Genomic DNA, 19635 nt, shown 5'->3' on the forward strand with positions numbered 1-19635 from the left:
CGTCGCCTGGGACCGGCCCCTGAGACCGGAATTGGGAGATGGAGCCTGCGGGGCTGCGGGTGGGGGCGGGGCGCGCCCCCCTCCGCCCGCCGCGGCGTGTGACGTCCCACGCGTCGGCGGCCGCGGAGCAGCGCGGGGAGCCAGGCGGCCTCAGGTGGGGTAAGGCCGGGCGGGACGTCTGGGGGCCTCGGGCCCCGAGGCGGCGTGGAGCGCGGGGTCGCGCCGCGGTGGGACCGCGGGGTGGGCTCTGCTCCGCGGCGCGTTCGCTGGGCGGGAGGTCCCCCGGGCGCGGACGTTAGTAGAGGCTGGAGTTAGGCTACTGACGCCGTGGGAAAGCACTTCCGCGGTGCCGCTCAGGCCTCCTGGCCAGTTCTGCAAGGCTCGCTGGGGAGGTGCAGACGCCGGCCTCCGGGCCCACCCTCGACCCGCTCCCTCCCCTCCCCCAACTTCCCGCCCCGGGTCTCTGCTGGGCGCTTCCCGTTGAGGGGAAAGTCTGATCCCATAAACCTTCTGGCCTGAAACCTCGCGCGCCGGGGGCCTTTCCTTAAACTGAATTTTCTTGGAAAGGCTGTAGGGTGAAATAAATGTTTCTCTATTTAGGTGTGAAGAAAAAAAATGACACTTCAATGGGCGGCAGTTGCAACTTTTCTTTACGCTGAGATAGGACTCATTTTAATCTTCTGTCTACCTTTTATTCCTCCTCAGAGGTAGGAAACCTCCCAAGCGTTACAATAATAAATATATGATGAGCTCTTTAGACGGTTTAGTGTGTTAACGGAAAAAGTTTTCTTAAGATTAAAAAGGTTTCAGTGCTGTTTATATAAAAGGCACTGTTCAGAAATAAACTCACAAACCAATTAGATATATGACGACCATATTAAAATATCACATTACATAAAACTTTTTATTATATGTACAAATAACTTTTCCACCTCTCTTCTATAGGAAGGGCCTCGTCTTTTCTGTTCTTTTGATTGCAGATGTAATAAAGCAATGGTCATACTTTTGTCACCTGTCTTGTCGTTAGCTTTTACCTTCGTTTTATTGCCCTGAATTACAGCAGTGAACTTAAATAAAAGTAAATGCATAAGTGCTGTTTACAGCACAGCATGATGCAGAAATGTTTCAGTGAGGCAGTGGAATGACCATTTGGAAACTTAAGCCAATAAATGATTCTTAGTTTTGGCCTTACATAATTCATTAGTGTTCGTTTAATGGCAATTTTACCACTTTATCCTCAGACAGAATTAATATATATTAAACGTACTAAATATGAAAAGTATCAGAACCATATATTAGCATTAGTTCCTTAGTAAAGCACCTTCGAAGGTCTTTCAGTACTATTTCGATCGAAGCCTTGGCTCGCTTTACCCCTGTAATAACCCACTTATTAGGAGTTCAGTTTTACCTCGGGACTGGATAGTGTGAATGATAAAATACACCTGTATAAAAATGTTGCAAGACATTTGTTCACATAAAAGAAAATAAATGAGACCTAGAGATAACCCACTGAAATTTAGTAAGATTCCTCTACTGGAAGAGACTTAAGAAAGTTTTTATCTTGACTCAGGGTCCGGTAGTCTTCTGTTTTTGTCTATCAGCTGTAGCATCACTATTTTCTTTCTTACAGAAAGAAAAATTGAATTGTTATGTAGGAAGCAGCCTTTGAGATGATTTTATTCAACCCATTCATTCTATGGGAAAGTGGCCTGACTGAGGTCATCTAGCTGATCTGTGGCAAATTCTGGACTAGAATTTGCCTTTCAGTCTAGTACTTTTTCTGTTCCATCACCCTATCTCTTATCCTGTTGATTTTGTTTCAAATCCTTACTAATACCCTGTTAAGCTTTTTGATAATACTTGCAACAGTAGAATCCTATATTCAAGAGAAAGATGTTATTTATAAACATCTGAATTATAGATAAGGCTTAAGAATTTGCAAAAAAATTTTCTTTGTCAGTTGATCTCTTCTCCATCAAAATCGTGCATAAATTATGGATTTTTTCCTGCTAAATATAATTTTTTCCTATCCTGATCAAGTATCTGTTAGATTTGTGTATATGTACATACATTATATAAATATATCCTCATGGACAAATATACTTAAGAAAAATATGTTATATATGCACACAGATAATTTACAATATGTCCTTAACGTGTGTATCCACGTCGTTTTTTACCTTTCATACGTGTAATCACCATAGTCTTCAAGGAAAAGTCTTCAGTCTTCATTTAATTTGGCTGTCCACTTTTTTCTCACATACCCACTGGTTAAAGACACATCTCAGAGATCAGACTGCCTGGGTTTATATCCCAACTCTGCAAGTTACTGTGTGCCCTTGGGCAATTTATTTACCATCTCTGGCCAGTTTCCTCATCTGTAAAATGGAGGTAATACTAGTATCCACCTCATATGGTGGTTGTGGAGATTAAATGAGCTAAAACGTACAAGTGCTTAGAAGGGAAGTATGGTAAGGACTCTATATAGTAGCTATTATTAGCTTTGCCTTGAATGGAGCCTTATTATAAACTGCTCATTGTTCCATGTAGGGGGTCTCTTTTGTGTTCCCTTTTATACTGTCAATTTACTTGAAATGTGAATTTACATTTGGACCTAGATCAAGGTATTGCCATTTATGTTCTCTTTCTTAAAATACAAATCTTTGTAATGTAAAATTTGAATAGCATCCTTGGATGGAAGCATAGAGGCAAAAGAAACTGCATTGGTATCAATCTCTGTCTCCCCCAAACTTAAGGTTATTAGAGTTGTTTTCAAAACATAATAAAGTAAGACCTTTTTTTTAAGTTGTAAGAATTTGAAATTTACTTAAGCGCTTATTACCGTTGTATGGCTCCTCTGGACTCAGTTAATGTGTTACTCATTTAAAATGCCCTTGTGCAAAGTTTGTTACCCTTTCAGTTGTGTGATGGATTACTTTGTCACTCTTTGCCATTTATAATCCATGCTTTCTTACCTCTGTGTCTTTGCTTATACTGTTCATTCCATCTAGACTATTTCATTTTTTTTTAATTTCACTTTCTCAAATATTGATCTGGGTGGTAATTACATAGGTATATACACACATAGAAGTCCATCAAGCTATACATATATTAAATATATATACACATATATAAATTTATGTATATTTTTGTTTGTTTGTTTTTTGGCCACGCTGCGCTGCTTGTAGGATCTTAGTTCCCCAACCAGGGATTGAACCCAGGCCCTCAGCAGTGAAAGCTCAGAGTCCGAACCACTGAACCGCCAGGGAATTCCCTTTCACGCTACATATTTAAGATTTTTGCTCTTTACTGTGTATGTGTAATACCTCAATGATTTTTTAAATTTCCTTATGGTAAAAGTAGAGAAACTTTTTTACTTGGAGTAGATGTTGAAAGCGCATGTATTTTTTTTCATTATTAAAATAAATAGTGCAGAGTCGGACCTCTTACTCCTGAAATGTTGTTAATTGTTAGAACAATAGATCTTTGTTATTTCTGAGTTACTGTCCTGATTATATATATTATGATATAAAGTGATAACTTCTATCAGCAATTTAATATTTTACCATAAGAATGCCTTTTTAAGGTTTTGATCATGTACATTTGCTTTAAAAGTTATTTTTACTTTAGAATATTTAAGCCACCAGACAGAAGATAATCAAATGTCAGATTATTATTAAATTTGAAAGAGGTTGTTCTTTATTTCATGAGACATTCTTATTGGTAAGAATTGGTAATTCTCTGGTATGACATAAAAAATTAAATTTCTGTAATTCTTTTCACTCGCTGCACAATTACCAAAATGTTAATTCAGTATTTAGAAAGAATCTCAAAATGTCCCTTTGATTTTTTACACCTGATGTAATTATATTGCTTTACAGATGGCAGAAGGTTTTTTCATTTAGCGTCTGGGGTAAAATTGCAACTTTCTGGAACAAGGCTTTCCTTACTATTATAGTCCTATTGATTGTCCTGTTTCTAGGTAAGTATTAGATTCCTCCTTTGACGAAGCTTAACTCTAGTTTTTATATTATTATTAATGTATTCATTGATTTTTAATTAATTAAGTTGGTGTTGCCATTAGTATAGTGTTGACTTTATATTACATAGTATATTGATAGCGTATGGAGTAGATAATTGATATATTGATAAATAGTTGATAGATATTACTGTTATATACGCACAAGCATAAATTGCAGCAGAGTGCAGTGCTTCTTAATCTCTTTTCTGTTGTTTTAAGATTTCAATGCAGTGATGCATAGCCTAGTTTTCAGAATTACCAGTTATACAGTCATTTGTTATTTTGGTGTCCTAGGCACCCAGGGGCTTAGCTCTTAGGGAGGCAAATAGAGGAGTAGAATCACTAGGACCTCAAAAAGAGTTTTAGATGCAGGCTGTGAATCTTGATTGGATCCTGGTTGAAAAACAACAACAGCACAGATATTTAGGGACTACTGCAAAAATTTGAACATGGACTGGTTGTTAGATAATCCTAGGGAATTTCTGTTAACTTTAGTTGTGATAACAATGTTATTATTATAAAGCAGAAGGCAGCAACCTACAGCCTGCAGACCAAATGCCTATTTTTGTAAATAAAGTTTTATTAGAATATAACCATGCCCATTTATTTATGTACTGTCTATGCATGAACAACTGCAGAGTGGAGTAGTTGAAACAGAAACGGTGTGGCCTAAAACATTCACTGTTTGCCTTTAGAGAAAAAGTTTCTCTAAAAATTTCACACCTGTGACGTAGGAGTATGTCCTTATGCTTAGGAGTTGCATGCTGAAATATTTAGAAGTGTCATGATAGTTACAACTTACTTTCAAATGGTTAAAAGAAAACAAGTAAAGCAAATGTGGCAAAATGTTAATTGTTGAATCTAGATAGTGGAATATGGATGTTTATTGTACTAGTTTTTCAGCATGTTTGAAATTTTCATGATAACAAGTACCTTAGAAATTAGAAATCAGAAGTAGACTTTTTTTTGTTTGAAGTGGAAAAGAATAGCTTTATTGCTTTGCCAGGCAAAGAGGGCCACAGTGCGCTAATGCCCTCAAAACTGTGTGTCCTGACCTGGATTGGGTAGTAAGGAGTTTTATAGTAATGGTTCAAAGAGGGCATGATCAGCTCGTGGACATTCTTCTGACTGGTTGGTGGTGAGGTAATCGGGTGTCAGCATCAACAACGTTCTGGTTCCAACCGGTCTGGGGTCTATGTGCTTGTGGGCAGCATGCAATTAGCTTCTTCCACTTGGTTGGGGTTTCAGTATCTCAAAAACGTGCAGATTTTCCCATCATTTCCCCTTTTGATTGTAGGTCTTTCAGTAGGAATCACTGATGAGCAAAATATCTGTCTCTTGATGCCAGGGTGATTCAGCTTCTTGCCGTGGGTGCAGATCATGTCCCTTGGTGGTAGACCTCCTTTATATTTGCCCAGATGCTGGTGGAGGTATTGTGACGTCCAGACAAGACTTTTCTCTAAAAGTAGACCTTTAAGGTTCTTATCAAACTGGAAATTCCATGAATCGAAATAGTTACCATGTGTTTTAGAAGGAGTAGCTGAGCTCAGAGAGATTAAGTAACTTGTCTGAGATCACCCAGCTACTTCTTGGCACTTCAGTTTTTGATACCCATTGCAGAGTGTATTTTCCCTCAGAATTCCCTCCGAGTTGTGTTGTGGGTTAGGTAGGTTTTACAGGGGCCATAACCACCACGTATGCCACTGTCTTATGAGAAAATGTTTTCTCACATTCCATATTACCAACCTCTGGGGTGGAATCCTCTTTATAAACCAGGATTAACTGGTGTGAGAAGGTATGAGTAGGTAATTGTATCAGGGTATGAATGGGTTTATGCCTCATTTCAAAATGTATTTGTCTCATGGTAAGTTATTAATGTTACTGATTGAATCTCCAGCCGTAGAAGAAATAACACCAAGCGAGTAAAAAGCAATAAGGAAAACAGGTACCAACTTTGCCACCAGCTAACTAAATGACCTTTGGAATGACATTTCATCTCTCAGAGTTTGGTTTATCCATTTGCAAAATAAAGGGAGAGAGGAAATAATCCCTGCAGCTCTTGCTAGCTCTAGAAGTGTATTGTGACCTTCCAACTCTAAAATTATCACAAGAATTTCTACTGAAAACTGCCACATATCCATATAAGGAAGGGGAACTTTAGCCAAGCTTCTTTTGGTTACATATATCAGAAATGAACTTCAGCTCACTTGAGCAAGAAAGGGGAATTTAAAGTAAAATACGGGGTTGTTCCACAGCAGCCCAGGGAAGGAAGGAAGCCAAACTCCTAGGAACTGAAGTGTCCTTTTCGTGTCCCTGCATTTCTCACTGGGTCTACTTCACATCTCTACAGACTCTGATACTCTATTCCCACGTCAGAAAATAGGTACCATACAGCTGCCAAGTTTTGTCAATCCAGCGATATGCAAGGATTAATTCGCCATTTCTTTTTTTTTTTTTTTTTTTTTTTTTTGTCTGTGCTGCACAACAAGGCATCTGGGATCTTAGTTCCCCTACCAGGGATGGAACCCACGCCCCCTGCATTGGAAGTGCAGTCTTAACCACTGGACCGCCAGGGAAATCCCTAACTAGCCATTTCTGAATCCCAATTCCAATTCTAAGGGAAAAAATCTGATCAGCTAGCACCAGGTATCCAATCCTCATCTGAGAAGCTATGGCCAGGGGCAGGGTCACAGAGCAGAATCATGACTGCTGGCTGGAGCCTACATCTGTGGGCAGAGGGAGTAATTAATTCCCAGAGAATAGGAACATCATGGATGGTTAATGCAGGAGCTTTAACCATGGATGGTAAAGACAGGCAGATAGGGACTTATCCGTGAAGCCTCAGTGTTTCCATCTCAGAACAGGAGGATAACACGTACTTCACTGAAGTGTCGGAAGGATAAAATGCAGTTACATAGGTAAAGTACATAGTCCGGTGTTCTCGTCCACTAGAACAACACTGGTGTAAGTAATGTAAACCCAGTAGGTTTGAATTACTCAAGCTTAATTCATCTTTTATTTTGGAATTTTTTTTCTTGTTGGTCTAATAAGGTAATTATTACAAGGTGTTAACATTCCTAGAGCCAATACTAACTGAAAAGTGTGTGTGCATTTGTGTGTGTTTTAGCATGTTGGAATAGGCAGAAAGGAAGTAGGAAACCCAGGAGAATATGTTTAGTGTCAGCACAAATGCATCTTGGGAATTTGAAAGCGTCCACAAGTGATCCAAAAAAAGACTATCTCTGTGTGCCTTATAGAAAATTGACTTTGTCACACCCTCCCCTTATTGTTGTCCCCATCCCACTTTTCATACATGTTCTCTTCGTTATTATGCAAGCAATTCATTCTACAAATGGGTTTTTATGACTATTTACATTTATTCTTTGATAGTGCTTAATCTTTAGCATTTCTGCATAATGGATCCAGGAGTATTATTCCTGTTTAATTGCCAATGAGTAATGATCTTCACAGTATTATGAATTATTTTTATGAGTTATGTTTGCTTTATTTTTGTTTTGTAGCGATTGGCATGCTCTTACTATATTGAGGCAATCTGAGAAATAACTAAGCCATGAAAAAGAATGAAATCTTGCCAGTTGTGTGAGCATGAATGGACCTTGGGGCATTATGCTAAGTGAAATAACTCAGACAGAGAAAGACAAATACTGTATGAACTCACTCATATGTGGAATCTTTAAAAAAATAAAATCAAGCTCATAGATGCAGAGAACAGATTGGTGGTTGCCAGGGGTGGGTGGTGGGCAAAATGGGTAAAGGGAGTCAAAAGATACAAGCTTCCAATTATAAAATACATAAGTCATGGAGACGTAATGTACAGCATGGTGACTATAGTTAGTAATACTATATTGCATATTTGAAAATTGCTAAGAGAAAAAAAAATTCTGTAACTATGTATGATGATGGATGTTAACTAGACTTGTGGTATTTTACAATATATACAAACATCGAATCTTTTTTTTTAATTAGCAAATTAGGAATAGAAGGAAACTTCATCATTCTGATGAAGAACATGTACAAAAACCTAGAGCTAGTATCATCCTTAGTCAGATGTTGAAAGTTAGCCCCATAAGATTGGGAACAAAGCAAGGATATTCACTTTCACTATTTTTATTCAATTAAGTAATAGATTTTCTTTTTTTTTAATAGTGTTCATTTATTTTTACTTGTTGACAGTTTGCTTTATTTATTTATTTATGGCTGTGTTGGGTCTTCGTTTCCATGCGAGGGCTTTCTCTAGTTGTGGCAAGTGGGGGCCACTCTTCATCGCGGTGCGCGGGCCTCTCACTATCGCGGCCTCTCTTGTTGCGGAGCACAGGCTCCTGACGCGCAGGCTCAGTAATTGTGGCTCATGGGCCCAGTTGCTCCACGGCATGTGGGATCTTCCCAGACCAGGGCTCGAACCCGTGTCCCCTGCATTGGCAAGCAGATTCTCAACCACTGCGCCACCAGGGAAGCCCAAGTAATAGATTTTCTAACCAGGATAATAATGTCAAGAAAAACTAGAAAGCATAAAGATTGCAAGTTAAAAAGTAAAACAGTCATTTGCAGATGACATGATTGTTTATTTAGAAAATCCTAAAGTATCTACGAGAAAGTTACTGTGTCAAAGAAATATAGTGGCATCAAAAAATACAAGGTCAATATACAGAAATGAAGTGTATTTCTATGCTATAATCAATAATTCAAAAATGAAATTTTTGAAAATTCCTTTTATAAATATACCAAGAAACCTAAAAACCTTACAAAAAAACTTTATAAAAAGATGTACAAGATCACAACGCTGAAAGCTACAGAAACATTGCTGGAAGGAATTAAAGAAAATGGAAAATAAAAATATCAATTGGAAAACTCACTGTCATTGCAATTAAATAGCACTTCATACCCACTAGGATGGTTATAATCAAAAAGACAGAAAATAACAAGTGTTAATGAAGATGTGGAGAAATTGGAACCATCATACTCTGCTTGTTGGAATGTAAACTGGTACAGCTGCTTTGGAAGACAGTTTGGCAGTTCCTCAGAAAGTTAAACATAGAGTTACCATATGATCCAGCAATTCCACTCCTAGGTATATACCAAGAGAAATGACAACTTTTGTCAGTACAAGAACTTGTACATGAATGTTCATGGCAGCATTATTCTTAATAGCCAAAAAGTGGAGAAAATCCAAATCATCTCATGAATGGATAAACCAAATGTGGTGTATCTGTACAATGGAATATTTTTCAGTCATAAAAACTAACAAAGTGGACTTCCCTGGTGGCACAGTGGTTAAGAATCCACCTGCCAGCGCAGGGGACACGGGTTCGAGCCCTGGCCTGGGAAGATCCCACATGCCGCAGAACAACTAAGCCCGTGAGCCACAACTACTGAGCCCGCGTGCCACAACACTGAAGCCCACTGCCTAGAGCCCATGCTCCGCAACAAAAGAAGCCACCGCAATAAGAAGACTGTGCACCGCAACAAAGAGTAGCCCTCGCTCACCACAACTAGACAAAGCCCGTGCGCAGCAACAAAGACCCAACGCAGCCAAAAAAAAAAAGTAAAGGATAATAGTTTGCCATGTAGCTAGAGATTAGACAGTGCAGTGATGGTAAGTCCTAGATGACTAATAAAAAAGCAAAATACTGTTAACATTCAAAGTGTACCAGTATCCACTTACAGAGCATCTGTTTCGAGCATGGTACCCTCCCATGTATTGTAGAGGAAAGACAAAAAGCGAGCCCCTAGCTAAAGTCCACTAACAGTTAGGTCAGTTGTGCTAAAACTGCTTCCCGTTTTAATAATAACCTTATATTCTTAAAAGCCAAAAGTAATATTCCCTCTTTTTCTCTGATAGATGCTGTGAGAGAAGTAAGAAAATATTCCTCAACTCATGCCATTGAAAGCAGCTCAGCCAGCAGACCTGCTGCCTATGAACATACACAGATGAAACTTTTTAGGTCTCAAAGAAATCTTTACATTACTGGATTTTCATTATTTTTCTGGCTGTAAGTTTTTTAAAAAGCACAATTTAAAAACGTGATTTGTGTTTCTCTTTCTCATTTTTTCTACCTACACTATAGTTTTTTTTTTCTGTACTGTTTAGCATACTAACGTCTTTATGAAAGAACTCAGATGACAGATCCAAATAACAAATAGTAATTGTGGCTTGTAGGTTCTATAGGCCCGTAACGCCCTGCATGATCTGGCGCCTGCTGCTCTGACGTGTACACCACGTTCCAACCACACTGCCCTTTGCTGCTCATTCATTCATCCATTCTTGCAACAAATATTTACTGAGTTCCTGTTTTGTACCCAGCTCCTTCCTGCTTCAGGATCTTCCCACCAGCTTTCCCTTCTGCCAGAATACTCTTTCCTTCCCTCTCTCCCTGGCTAATTTCTACTTTAGCCCCTTTCTCAGGAAAGCTGAGACCTCTGACCATCATTCCCCCAAAGTAGGAAGGTCTTCTGTTGTACACTCCCATAGAATGTGTAATGTATATACTTTTCTTTCAAGTGTCATTTGTGATTGTAATTAAATACTGTTTTAATTCTTCCCTTCCCAAGTAGAACCTAAACTCTGAGAGCAGGGCCTCTGTCTTGCTTCCTGCTATGTCCCCAGTGCCTGGCACAGTGTTTAACACTTAGCAGTTCCTGAGGAAATATCTGCTGAATGAATAAATGAAGATAACGATTACTACTACTAACAAAGGAAGTTACCTATAAGTAGAAGTGAATGAGCAGTTTTTAGGTTTGGCCAGCCTCACAAAATGCTCTTTAAATTTTTTGCTGAGGGGGAAAAACTCTTACTGGCCCTGCCACACTGTCTGGAATTCTGTTTCTTCTCGTCCTGGCCAAAGGCCTCTACAGAGAAAATAAGTAAATTAATAAGTAGCACTGAACCTGCATTCCAAATGCTAATCTTCTAACGAAGATTCCAAAGAAATGAGACACAGGCTTGTTTTGACTGGAAGACTTGAATTAAAAATATATCTTCCTTCCATAAACATCACCTCCCTCCACCACACCCACACCTGAAGGGGAGTCACTGGATAATTATTACTTAAAGTCACAGTTCCTGGTGATTAGTTGCACACTACTCTGACATTTTTTTCATTTTCTTAGAGTGTTGAGACGTCTGGTTACCCTTATTACTCAGCTGGCAAAAGAGCTGTCAAACAAAGGAGTACTTAAAGTTCAAGCAGAAAATACTAACCAGGCTGCCAAAAAATTCATGGAAGAGAATGAAAGACTAAAACGGGTATTTAAATTTTCTTCTTGAAAACTGGTGTAAGTGTTATTGGTATTCCCAAGGGGCGGTTTATTATTTTTCAGCATCAGAAAGAGCATTTTCATAATATATAAGCAGAAAATGACCATAAATAACAATATTCTACAAAATTATTGTTTCAGAAGTATTTTATTATCTTTAAATTTGTGTGTTCTCGCAGTTTCCCTCCATAGTAGATTAATGCCATTGGACCTACTTCCTATGATCCAAGGAGAAAACAGTATTCTGGGAATATGAATTTTAATTCCTTCATTACCATTAATTTTACTTTATAACCTAAAGCAAGTTTTAATAAGTCTCTATCATGGTTCCATTTCCCTTTCAGTTGAATTCCTGTTGGTTTTTTTGGTGTGGTTTTTATTGTTGTTTTCTTTAAATGATGATTATGTAGGAAGCAGATGAAAATAGTTGATATAGATTGATGACTGCATATAATATTTTCAATTTCTAATTTGGTTATGCTGTTGATAATTCTTCTTTTGAGAACCCTATGCTGTCTTTCCCTGGCTACTCAGGGAGAGTGTAAATGAGATACTGATGTTTTTCATGTTAAGTAAAAAGAAGAACGAATGGAAAAATGGAAGATACAAAATTACTTCGGGTATTTTTTTTCTTAGGTTTAAAATTTAGGAGTCAGATCTCATAGCTTGAGTGTTTTCAGTTCATTTTAAGCCCCATAAGTTTTCCTAATTCTGCTTCTTAGAAAAAAATAATCAGTGGAACCTTCAGAAGTGAAACAACTTTTCTTGAAGAAAGAATTCCTAGCATAATGCAATAAGATTATCTCCCTATTATAAATTAATGAATTACAGTCAATTATATATTACATCAAATTATATTTATGTAAAAAGTATCGTGATCCTAAATTCTAAAGCCCAGCCTCTTACAGAAAGAACTATAAGCGTCACCTTTCATCAGTGCTAAATGAGTTAGCTGTTACATAGTACAATATAAATCTTTCTAAAACCTATGAAATAAGTCAAACTCATTGCAAAACAAATTTTTTGATACTACAGTGTCATGGTCACCTATTCAGAAACCCATGTTTTACTTATGACGTCTACCTTATTTTTACTACAAAAACAGGATTCAAAAATGTTTCTTTGGGTAGATTATAACCAGCATCTTTTAAGGAAACTTTTAGAGAATAAGCACCGGTTTATATTTTTACTTCGTTTTGTTCTGTTTTGAAAAAGCATTGATCCATAGATGTCATGTAACTTTCCCGTTGTCATAAATATAGGTCTGGGAAATCAAGCTGTCGGTATTTCTGTATTCAGAAACAAGCAATATACATCACTGTAGTGTTTCAGCAGCACAGTCAGCCTTATTTTGTACCTTAATATTATTTGCTTCATTTTCTATCCTTTGATCTCATTTCATAATGGTAAAAACAAAACAAAACCCTCAAGGCTTTTTTTAATATATGGTGGCTAAACTCAAAAGCACACAGCCAGTATTTGTAGACTTACCATGTACCGATCTTGATTTACCATGCCTATCACGCTAAAGTAGTGAGTTGTAACTACTAATAGAACACTGCTTTTTTCCTTTTATTCTTGAACTCCAAGAAAATGGAAAGTGTTTTTGTAGTTTTGGTACTATGATTTTTCTCATATATACCATAATTAATGTACTTAAATTAGTTTTGTCCTTCAGAAAAAGCACATTCCTCAAGGCATTTCTTTTGGGATTGTTTTCAGAACCAGTTACTAACTTGCAAGGAAATTTATTTCATGATTACTGATTCTTTGATCCGCCACAGTGTCTCCCTTTTTTTGTTCTCCTCTCCTTTGGTTCCATGCTGTCCTGGTTCCCTGCTTCTGTATATCTGTGGCCCAGTCAGTGGCCCTAGATCATAAGTGCATAGATATACTGGGCTAAAGCGAGTACACAGTGGGGAAAAAGTCTGCAAGCTGGATAAAAATACTGTCAGTGCCCAAAGCGTAACTGATTAACCATAGGTCAGAATGTCAAAGATGACTTGTACTTCAAGATACTTCATGTAGGTTTTGAAATACCAGCTGAGGAAGGATAAAATTGCTAAAACATCTCTTTGTTCTTTATCAGAGATACATTATCTAATGGAAAGTGCATTACCCTGAAGTCCAAAAGACTTGGGTGCCAGTCCCAAATCTACCGGTAATTAGCCTTGTGACCTGGGGCAAGTCACCTCATTTATTCTGGGCCTCAAGTTTATAACTAATAGCTAACGTTGTTCACATGCTTCACAGTAAGGTATTAACTCTTTCAATTGTTGCAACAATGCTATGAGGTTGGTGCTGTTAATATTTGCATTATATAGATGAAGAAATGGAGGCACAGAAAGGTTAAGCGACTTGCCCAAGATCGTTCCACTAATAAGAGACAGACCTAAGGATTGAATCCAAGCAGGCTGCCTCTAAAATCCACACTCTTAACCACATTGTTCTGTGCCCTTCAATCGTATGCTAACCTATGAAAGGACTTGCAGATGGTGCCTGGGACGCATTTCTGTTACGATATTCAGTTAATGAAATGAAATAATTATGAAAGACCAATTAACTTTTAATTTAACTGCTTCAGTATAACAACAGTGACAGAGCTTTACTTCTTACTTGTTTTCTTCCCAGCCACTTACCAAGGTGGGATAAGGTGGGTAGGACAGTGAACATGTGTATTATTGTAGCTGGTATCTATTGAATTTCAGATTCCAGGGCTCTTGGTCTTTCTCCAGCATCAAGTTACACAAAATAAAGTTGAACAAGTTGACAGGTGCAGTAATGAAAGCTTATTTACAAGACTGACACCAAATGCAACTTTTCCAAGTCAGTGGCAATAATAATTCAAGCAGACAGGGTAAACATTCCTGTAACTCAGTCATTCTCTTCCAATTTGGGTAATCACTGGAGGCTGTGTTAACTGAATTCAGTGAAGTAACAGCTAAGATTGTTTTGAACTTGAAATGGTCAACAAACTTGTAGAGATTTGAAGGGTTTTTTCCCTAGTTCCTGCTCTTAAATATATATATATATATATATGTTTTTTTTTTTAATTTTGGAGATAAGAGGCTCCTTCAGTTTTAGTAGGTACTTCAGTCCTTTACCTTCTAAAAAACTTTCTTGGATTTATACAATATATTCGTTCAAGCTTTAATTCCTCTTTCGGATCTGCCTAATCTCTGTTATAACACAGTAGTATTGTATACGATCTTGTGCTGCAGTATCTATGCTCTAGTCTCATCCTTTCCACTAGATTGAAGTTACCTGAGAGCAGAGACCATACTTACATTTTTACTCCTTATAGTACATAGCACTGTAAAATATTTGCATGTAGTAGTAGCAGTGCTCAGTAGAACTTTGTTTTGTTTGTTTAATATATCAGCTTACATTAGAAAAGGAATCACCCTGCAGTAGAAATTCTTTACTGTGTCAGTCTGTTTTAAATTGTCCTGAGTTAACTTTTTTACCTGACTACGGAAGCTTTCCGTATCAAATTGCTGCCTTTTACTTGGTCAGATAACTCATGCCAGTATATACATGTTCTGTTTTTCAAACATTAATCTAATTTGCCTTTCTTGGTAACTTAACATCTTACAATTTCTCTTTGATAAGTCGGCGTCTTCATTCTATTAACGATGATTTCCATCCAGACATATAGATTATGAAATTTTTACCCCATGATGTTTTTATTTTAGTCAAATATTTTACTATTCAGATCTTAATTTTTCTTGTCTAGAAGAGATAAGCTACAAACATAAACATTTTAAAAGCCAGAATAGATTTGAAAATAATAAAGAACATTGTAAAGGATTAACTGAATAAAAGTAATTTGGAGACTGTTCAATGAAAATTAGGTAGAATTGTCCAGGTGAAGAGATGGCCCTGTTATTCTCCACTTACCCATCTCTATCCTGACACCATTATATTCTTCTCTTATGAATTCGTCTATATAGAACTAGTCTGAGTAGACAGCTCTGCAATTGGAACATAATGGCTTTCCAAGTAGTACTGTCCCCAGAACTATTTGTTTTTCCTTAGAGTAACATCACGCAATTAAAGAAAAGACATTGTTTATCTAAATACCTTTGAAAATACAATTTTTTTTTGGCTGCCTTGGGTCTTCGTTGCTGCGCCTGGGCTTTTTTCTAGTTGCAGTGAGCGGGGGCTACTCTTCATTGCGGTGCACAGACTTCTTGTTGCGGTGGCTTCTTTTGTTGCGGTGCACGGGCTCTAGGCGCGCGGGCTTCAGTAGTTGTGCCACATGGGCCCCAGAGTGCGCGGGCTTCAGTAGTTGTGGCTCACAGGCTCTAGAGCACAGGCTCAGTAGTTGTGGCACACGGGCTTAGGTGCTCTGCAGCATGTGGGATCTTCCTGGACCAGGGATCGAACCCGGGTCCCCTGCATTGGCAGGCAGATTCTTAACCACTGTGCCACCAGGAAAGTCCCTGAAAATATAATTTTAATTGTAGCCCAACCAGAAACTCTTGTTATTTTCATTTCAGAGATTTCAGTCATAGAAGAAATTTTGTGTGTGTTTGCCAAATATCAAGTTTCTGCTAACAGAAGTTTACATTATAAAAAAGTATAAAATACTGAAAAGGACAAAGAATAAAATAAAGACCAATAATTTAAAATACATTGTTCATCTCTTTTCCTGAAAGAATGGCTATTGCAATCTAATGTTACTTCTTTCTATAACTCTCTTTTCTGATAGCTCTTGAAAAACCATGGCAAGGAAGAAGAACACATTTTGGAAGCGGAAAATAAAAAACTAGCAGAAGATAAGGAAAAACTGGAAACTGAATTAAAGAAGGCTTCAGATGGTAACGTTGTATGCATGCACAAAAGTAGGAAAAGTATTGTGATATTTTATGCTGTTACACTTCGCTCTTTTTCCTAAAACAAAATCATGGCTAAATGTTCTTCTGGCTAAAATACCAAGAGTGACCTATTTATAAATTCCTGCTCAAATACGGAGATAAAACACTGTTTCAGCCAAGAGAAACATGCTCTGTTATACATACAAACATGTAGGTGTTTCAGATCTGTGTTGTAAATACAGATGTTCCTCCCTTAGCAAAAGAGCTATGTTCCTGAAAAGTTGCTTGTAAACACATGTCTGGAAATGAATCACATTTTTCCGTCATAGTATATTGCTTCTTTGAAAGAAGCAATGACGGGGGATTGCTTATTATTATTATTTATCTTATTTATTATTATTTATCTTATCTTATTATTATTTATCTTATTATTATTTATCTTATCTTATTATTTTGGTTATAAGAAAATACGTTGCTGATCTCAAGCCCTAATACTTTCTACCTGCCAGATATAAGGAAAATGTTCCTTGAAAGAGATGGATAGGGATAGAATAAGCCACAGTCTAGGATGCCAGCTGAGAGCTTGAATGTCTCATTCCAAAACACACTGCAATGAGGTCTTGGGGTAGGGCGTCCTAACTCCATTTTCCTGAAGGCAGCTATTTCTCCTACATTTTTTGTTTTTTGAAAAATAGCTCTGTTAGTATTTTCTTCTTCTTAGACAAGGAACAAATTATTATTGCCTGTAGCTGCATAGCACAGAAAAGTCCCAAGTCCAGTGTCATCCCAAGAAACTCTGAATAAAAGTTTATGGCTTGACCCCTGAGCAACATTCCTGCATATGACATAGTCCTTGATGTTGTCCAGATACTGGGAAACCTCTCAGTCAGAGTCAAGATAATAACCAATGCATAGACCTTCTCCAATTTCAGATCTCTTCCACTACTTTGTGTTGGGAATAACTTGGAGAACGTTCAGTGACTGAATCAAAGACCTACTTTATGCCATTTGTAAGTTTAGATATTTTTAATAGACCTCAGTATAATAGAAGTTTCTGTACTATAACTTGCTGTTTGATTATCTATGGACATTGTTTGTGTAGAGTTGAGTTCATCAAGGTGTATTTGAGGGACTTCCCTGGTGGTGCAGTGGTTAAGAATCCTCCTGCCAGTGCAGGGGACATGAGTTCTAGGCCTGGTCCAGGAGGAACCCACATGCCACGGAGCAGCTAAGCCCATGTGCCACAACTACTGAGCCTGCTCTCTAGAGCTCGCAAGCCACAACTACTGAAGCTCGCGTGCCAAGAGAAGCCACTGTAATGAGAAGTCCGTGCACCACAACAAAGAGTAGCCCCTGCTCAACACAACTAGAGAAAGCCTGTGTACAGCAACAAAGACCCAGCACAGCCAAAAATAAATAAATAAACCTATTTAAAAAAAAAAAGTATTTGAGTTTGAGATGGAAAGCCTGAAGATAAAAGCTAATTCTGTTTAAAAAAAATCTGTAGGATATTTCATATATGATATAAAATATATAGTTACTTTCCTACTTCTTATTTAAAGTAAAAAAAGAAAAAGAAAATCATTTAGAGGCAGTAAGTTAAAAAATAAGTTACTCTTCTAGACAAGGTGGTAGATGATGTGATAGGTGTAGTATAGCTCAAAATTCTAAATCTTCTCATAGTTGGTGTACTGTTGGCTCTTCTGCAATTCCAGACAATTTGGAACATGATCATGAAGTTTTAACATTTGTATGAAAATAAATTTAGTAATCAGACATTTCAAGTGAGAAATAGTGTTCTTTTTTTACCCAACACAAAATATTGGTGCTAATCCTTCTGAAGAATGCAAGGGACTATTTCCAAAATACCTTTAATTAGTTTAAAAAAATTATTTTAAATTTCTGCTTTTTTTCATATTTGCCAAGGATCCTTTCCCTTATGTTGTAAGCAGAGTAGGACAGAAATAAAAAGACAGACAAGAATAGGTTGTTTGCCATGCTACATCTCTCCTAACCTGGCCAGCTTAGTTTTTTCCTCCCTTTGCCTTTTAAAAATTCCAACTCTGAGATATTTTGAGCTTTAACCTCACAAGTCTGATATATAACTCTAAACTCGGGGTTATTTTGAGTAATATAAAGAAACTCAATATTTCTTTAACGGACAATTCAGATGTCTGGAGAAAATGAACTCTTTGATAATACAGGCATTTTGTTTATGATCTGATAACAAGAGATGCCAAGCTTCTGTGTTTGAAGTGTAGACTGCAAAACTGCTTTCAAAGTGAATCAGTGTTGAGGTAGAAGCAGATTTTACCTGTTTGAGTATGTCCTGTTTGGTTCCTGCAAGGTGTGTAGTATTTTATGAACACATTTTCTTTTAGATAACATTGTTACTGACCTTGAGAAGATCAAAGTTCCATTTCTAAAGGAGGTATAACCCTGGCTGTGTTCTCTTGACCTATACCAATCAAATTCATTAAGACAAGAACTAAGAAATAAATTAATAGTACAAGATTTGGATGAATTCAGCAGCACAATGCTTTGTACATAGTACCATTCAAATATATTCATAGATTTCTAAAAATTGAGGGTATTAAGGCTGACAGTGCTTAAGAAATGTTTTAGCAAGTTCTTTTATATTTGAAAACTGAGTAGAAAGGCAGTGTGGTTTGTTTCTTAATAGAGGTAGAGTATTTTCCATATGTATGGTCTTACCCTTAGTGTTTCTTTGATCTAAGTGAAACATTTTCTCCAAATATATTAGCAGAAGTAAAGCATAAATACAAAATGTCTGTTTAAACTGATTCAATCCAAATTGGAAAAGTGCTATTCTGAAGGCAGGTATTAAGAGCACTCACTCTATCAGTAGTGCCAAAATCTCCATCAGTTTTTAACCACCAGCTTAGATTTTTGACCAGTTAGTAAATTACCTGTGCTTCAGTGCAGTAATATGACCCCAGTGAGCCAAACGAGAGCGTGCATGTCCCCAAGCACCCAATTTACACTCAGGACTAACTTAGTCAGGTGTAAGGACCTGATCTGTCATTTTTAATGATTTGTTTAATGGTAACTCTGATGTCCCAGTGTGTGGAGTAATTGGGAAAGGTCAGTGCCATGAAAAATGAGACCTCAGGCTCTAAAGAATTTACAAAGTTCACAAGCCCTCATAATAAAAATAGACCTTGTATGTAGTGGAAAACCTTCTGATATCCAAGGAGATTGACTTTTAAAGACTCTTCCAGGAGAGCGTCCCAGTATTTATTCTTAATACTTTCCCAGTATTTATTCTTTTTTTAAATTAATTTCTTAAATTTATTTATTTTATTTACTTATTTTTTATTTTTGGCTGCGTTGGGTCATTGTTACTGCGCACAGGCTTTCTCTAGTGGCGGCGAGCGGGGGCTACTATTTGCTGCGGTATGCGGGCTTTTCATTACTGTGGCTTCTCTTTGTTGCAGAGCATGGTCTCCAGGTGCGGGGGCTTCAGTAGTTGCAGCACATGGGCTCAGTGGTTGTGGC

The 19635-nt window shown here is 37.5% G+C and overlaps 1 protein-coding gene across 3 annotated transcripts; it reads left to right on the forward strand.

Annotated features, from left to right (window-relative positions):
• The first annotated feature begins 105 nt into the window (after positions 1–105).
• LOC112410430 (B-cell receptor-associated protein 29) lies at positions 106–17252 on the forward strand. 3 transcript variants are annotated; one of them, XM_024761071.1, is made up of 7 exons: positions 106–154; positions 601–707; positions 3882–3982; positions 9882–10032; positions 11150–11285; positions 16011–16119; positions 17049–17222. In XM_024761071.1, exons 2-7 carry the CDS (start codon positions 616–618, stop codon positions 17099–17101), a joined length of 642 nt encoding a protein of 213 aa, XP_024616839.1. In that variant the 5' UTR covers positions 106–154; positions 601–615; the 3' UTR covers positions 17102–17222. The 3 variants fall into 3 exon arrangements, with proteins under 3 accessions (XP_024616839.1, XP_024616819.1, XP_024616829.1); XM_024761051.1 differs by having other exon boundaries at positions 16011–17252; XM_024761061.1 differs by having other exon boundaries at positions 121–159; positions 16011–17252.
• The last annotated feature ends 2383 nt before the right edge of the window (positions 17253–19635 follow it).

Source organism: Neophocaena asiaeorientalis, unplaced genomic scaffold, assembly GCF_003031525.2.
Source record: "Neophocaena asiaeorientalis asiaeorientalis breed wild unplaced genomic scaffold, Neophocaena_asiaeorientalis_V1.1 scaffold508, whole genome shotgun sequence".
Taxonomy (NCBI): domain Eukaryota; kingdom Metazoa; phylum Chordata; class Mammalia; order Artiodactyla; family Phocoenidae; genus Neophocaena; species Neophocaena asiaeorientalis.

What these genes read in the sequence shown, in the direction of transcription:
- LOC112410430 (XM_024761051.1), top strand. Translation starts at nt 616, where the DNA reads ATGACACTTCAATGGGCGGCAGTTGCAACTTTTCTTTACGCTGAGATA. An exon ending in TTTTCATTATTTTTCTGGCT is followed by an intron (nt 10,033 to 11,149) that starts GTAAGTTTTTTA and finishes TCATTTTCTTAG; the next exon opens with AGTGTTGAGACGTCTGGTTA. An exon ending in AGAATGAAAGACTAAAACGG is followed by an intron (nt 11,286 to 16,010) that starts GTATTTAAATTT and finishes CTTTTCTGATAG; the next exon opens with CTCTTGAAAAACCATGGCAA.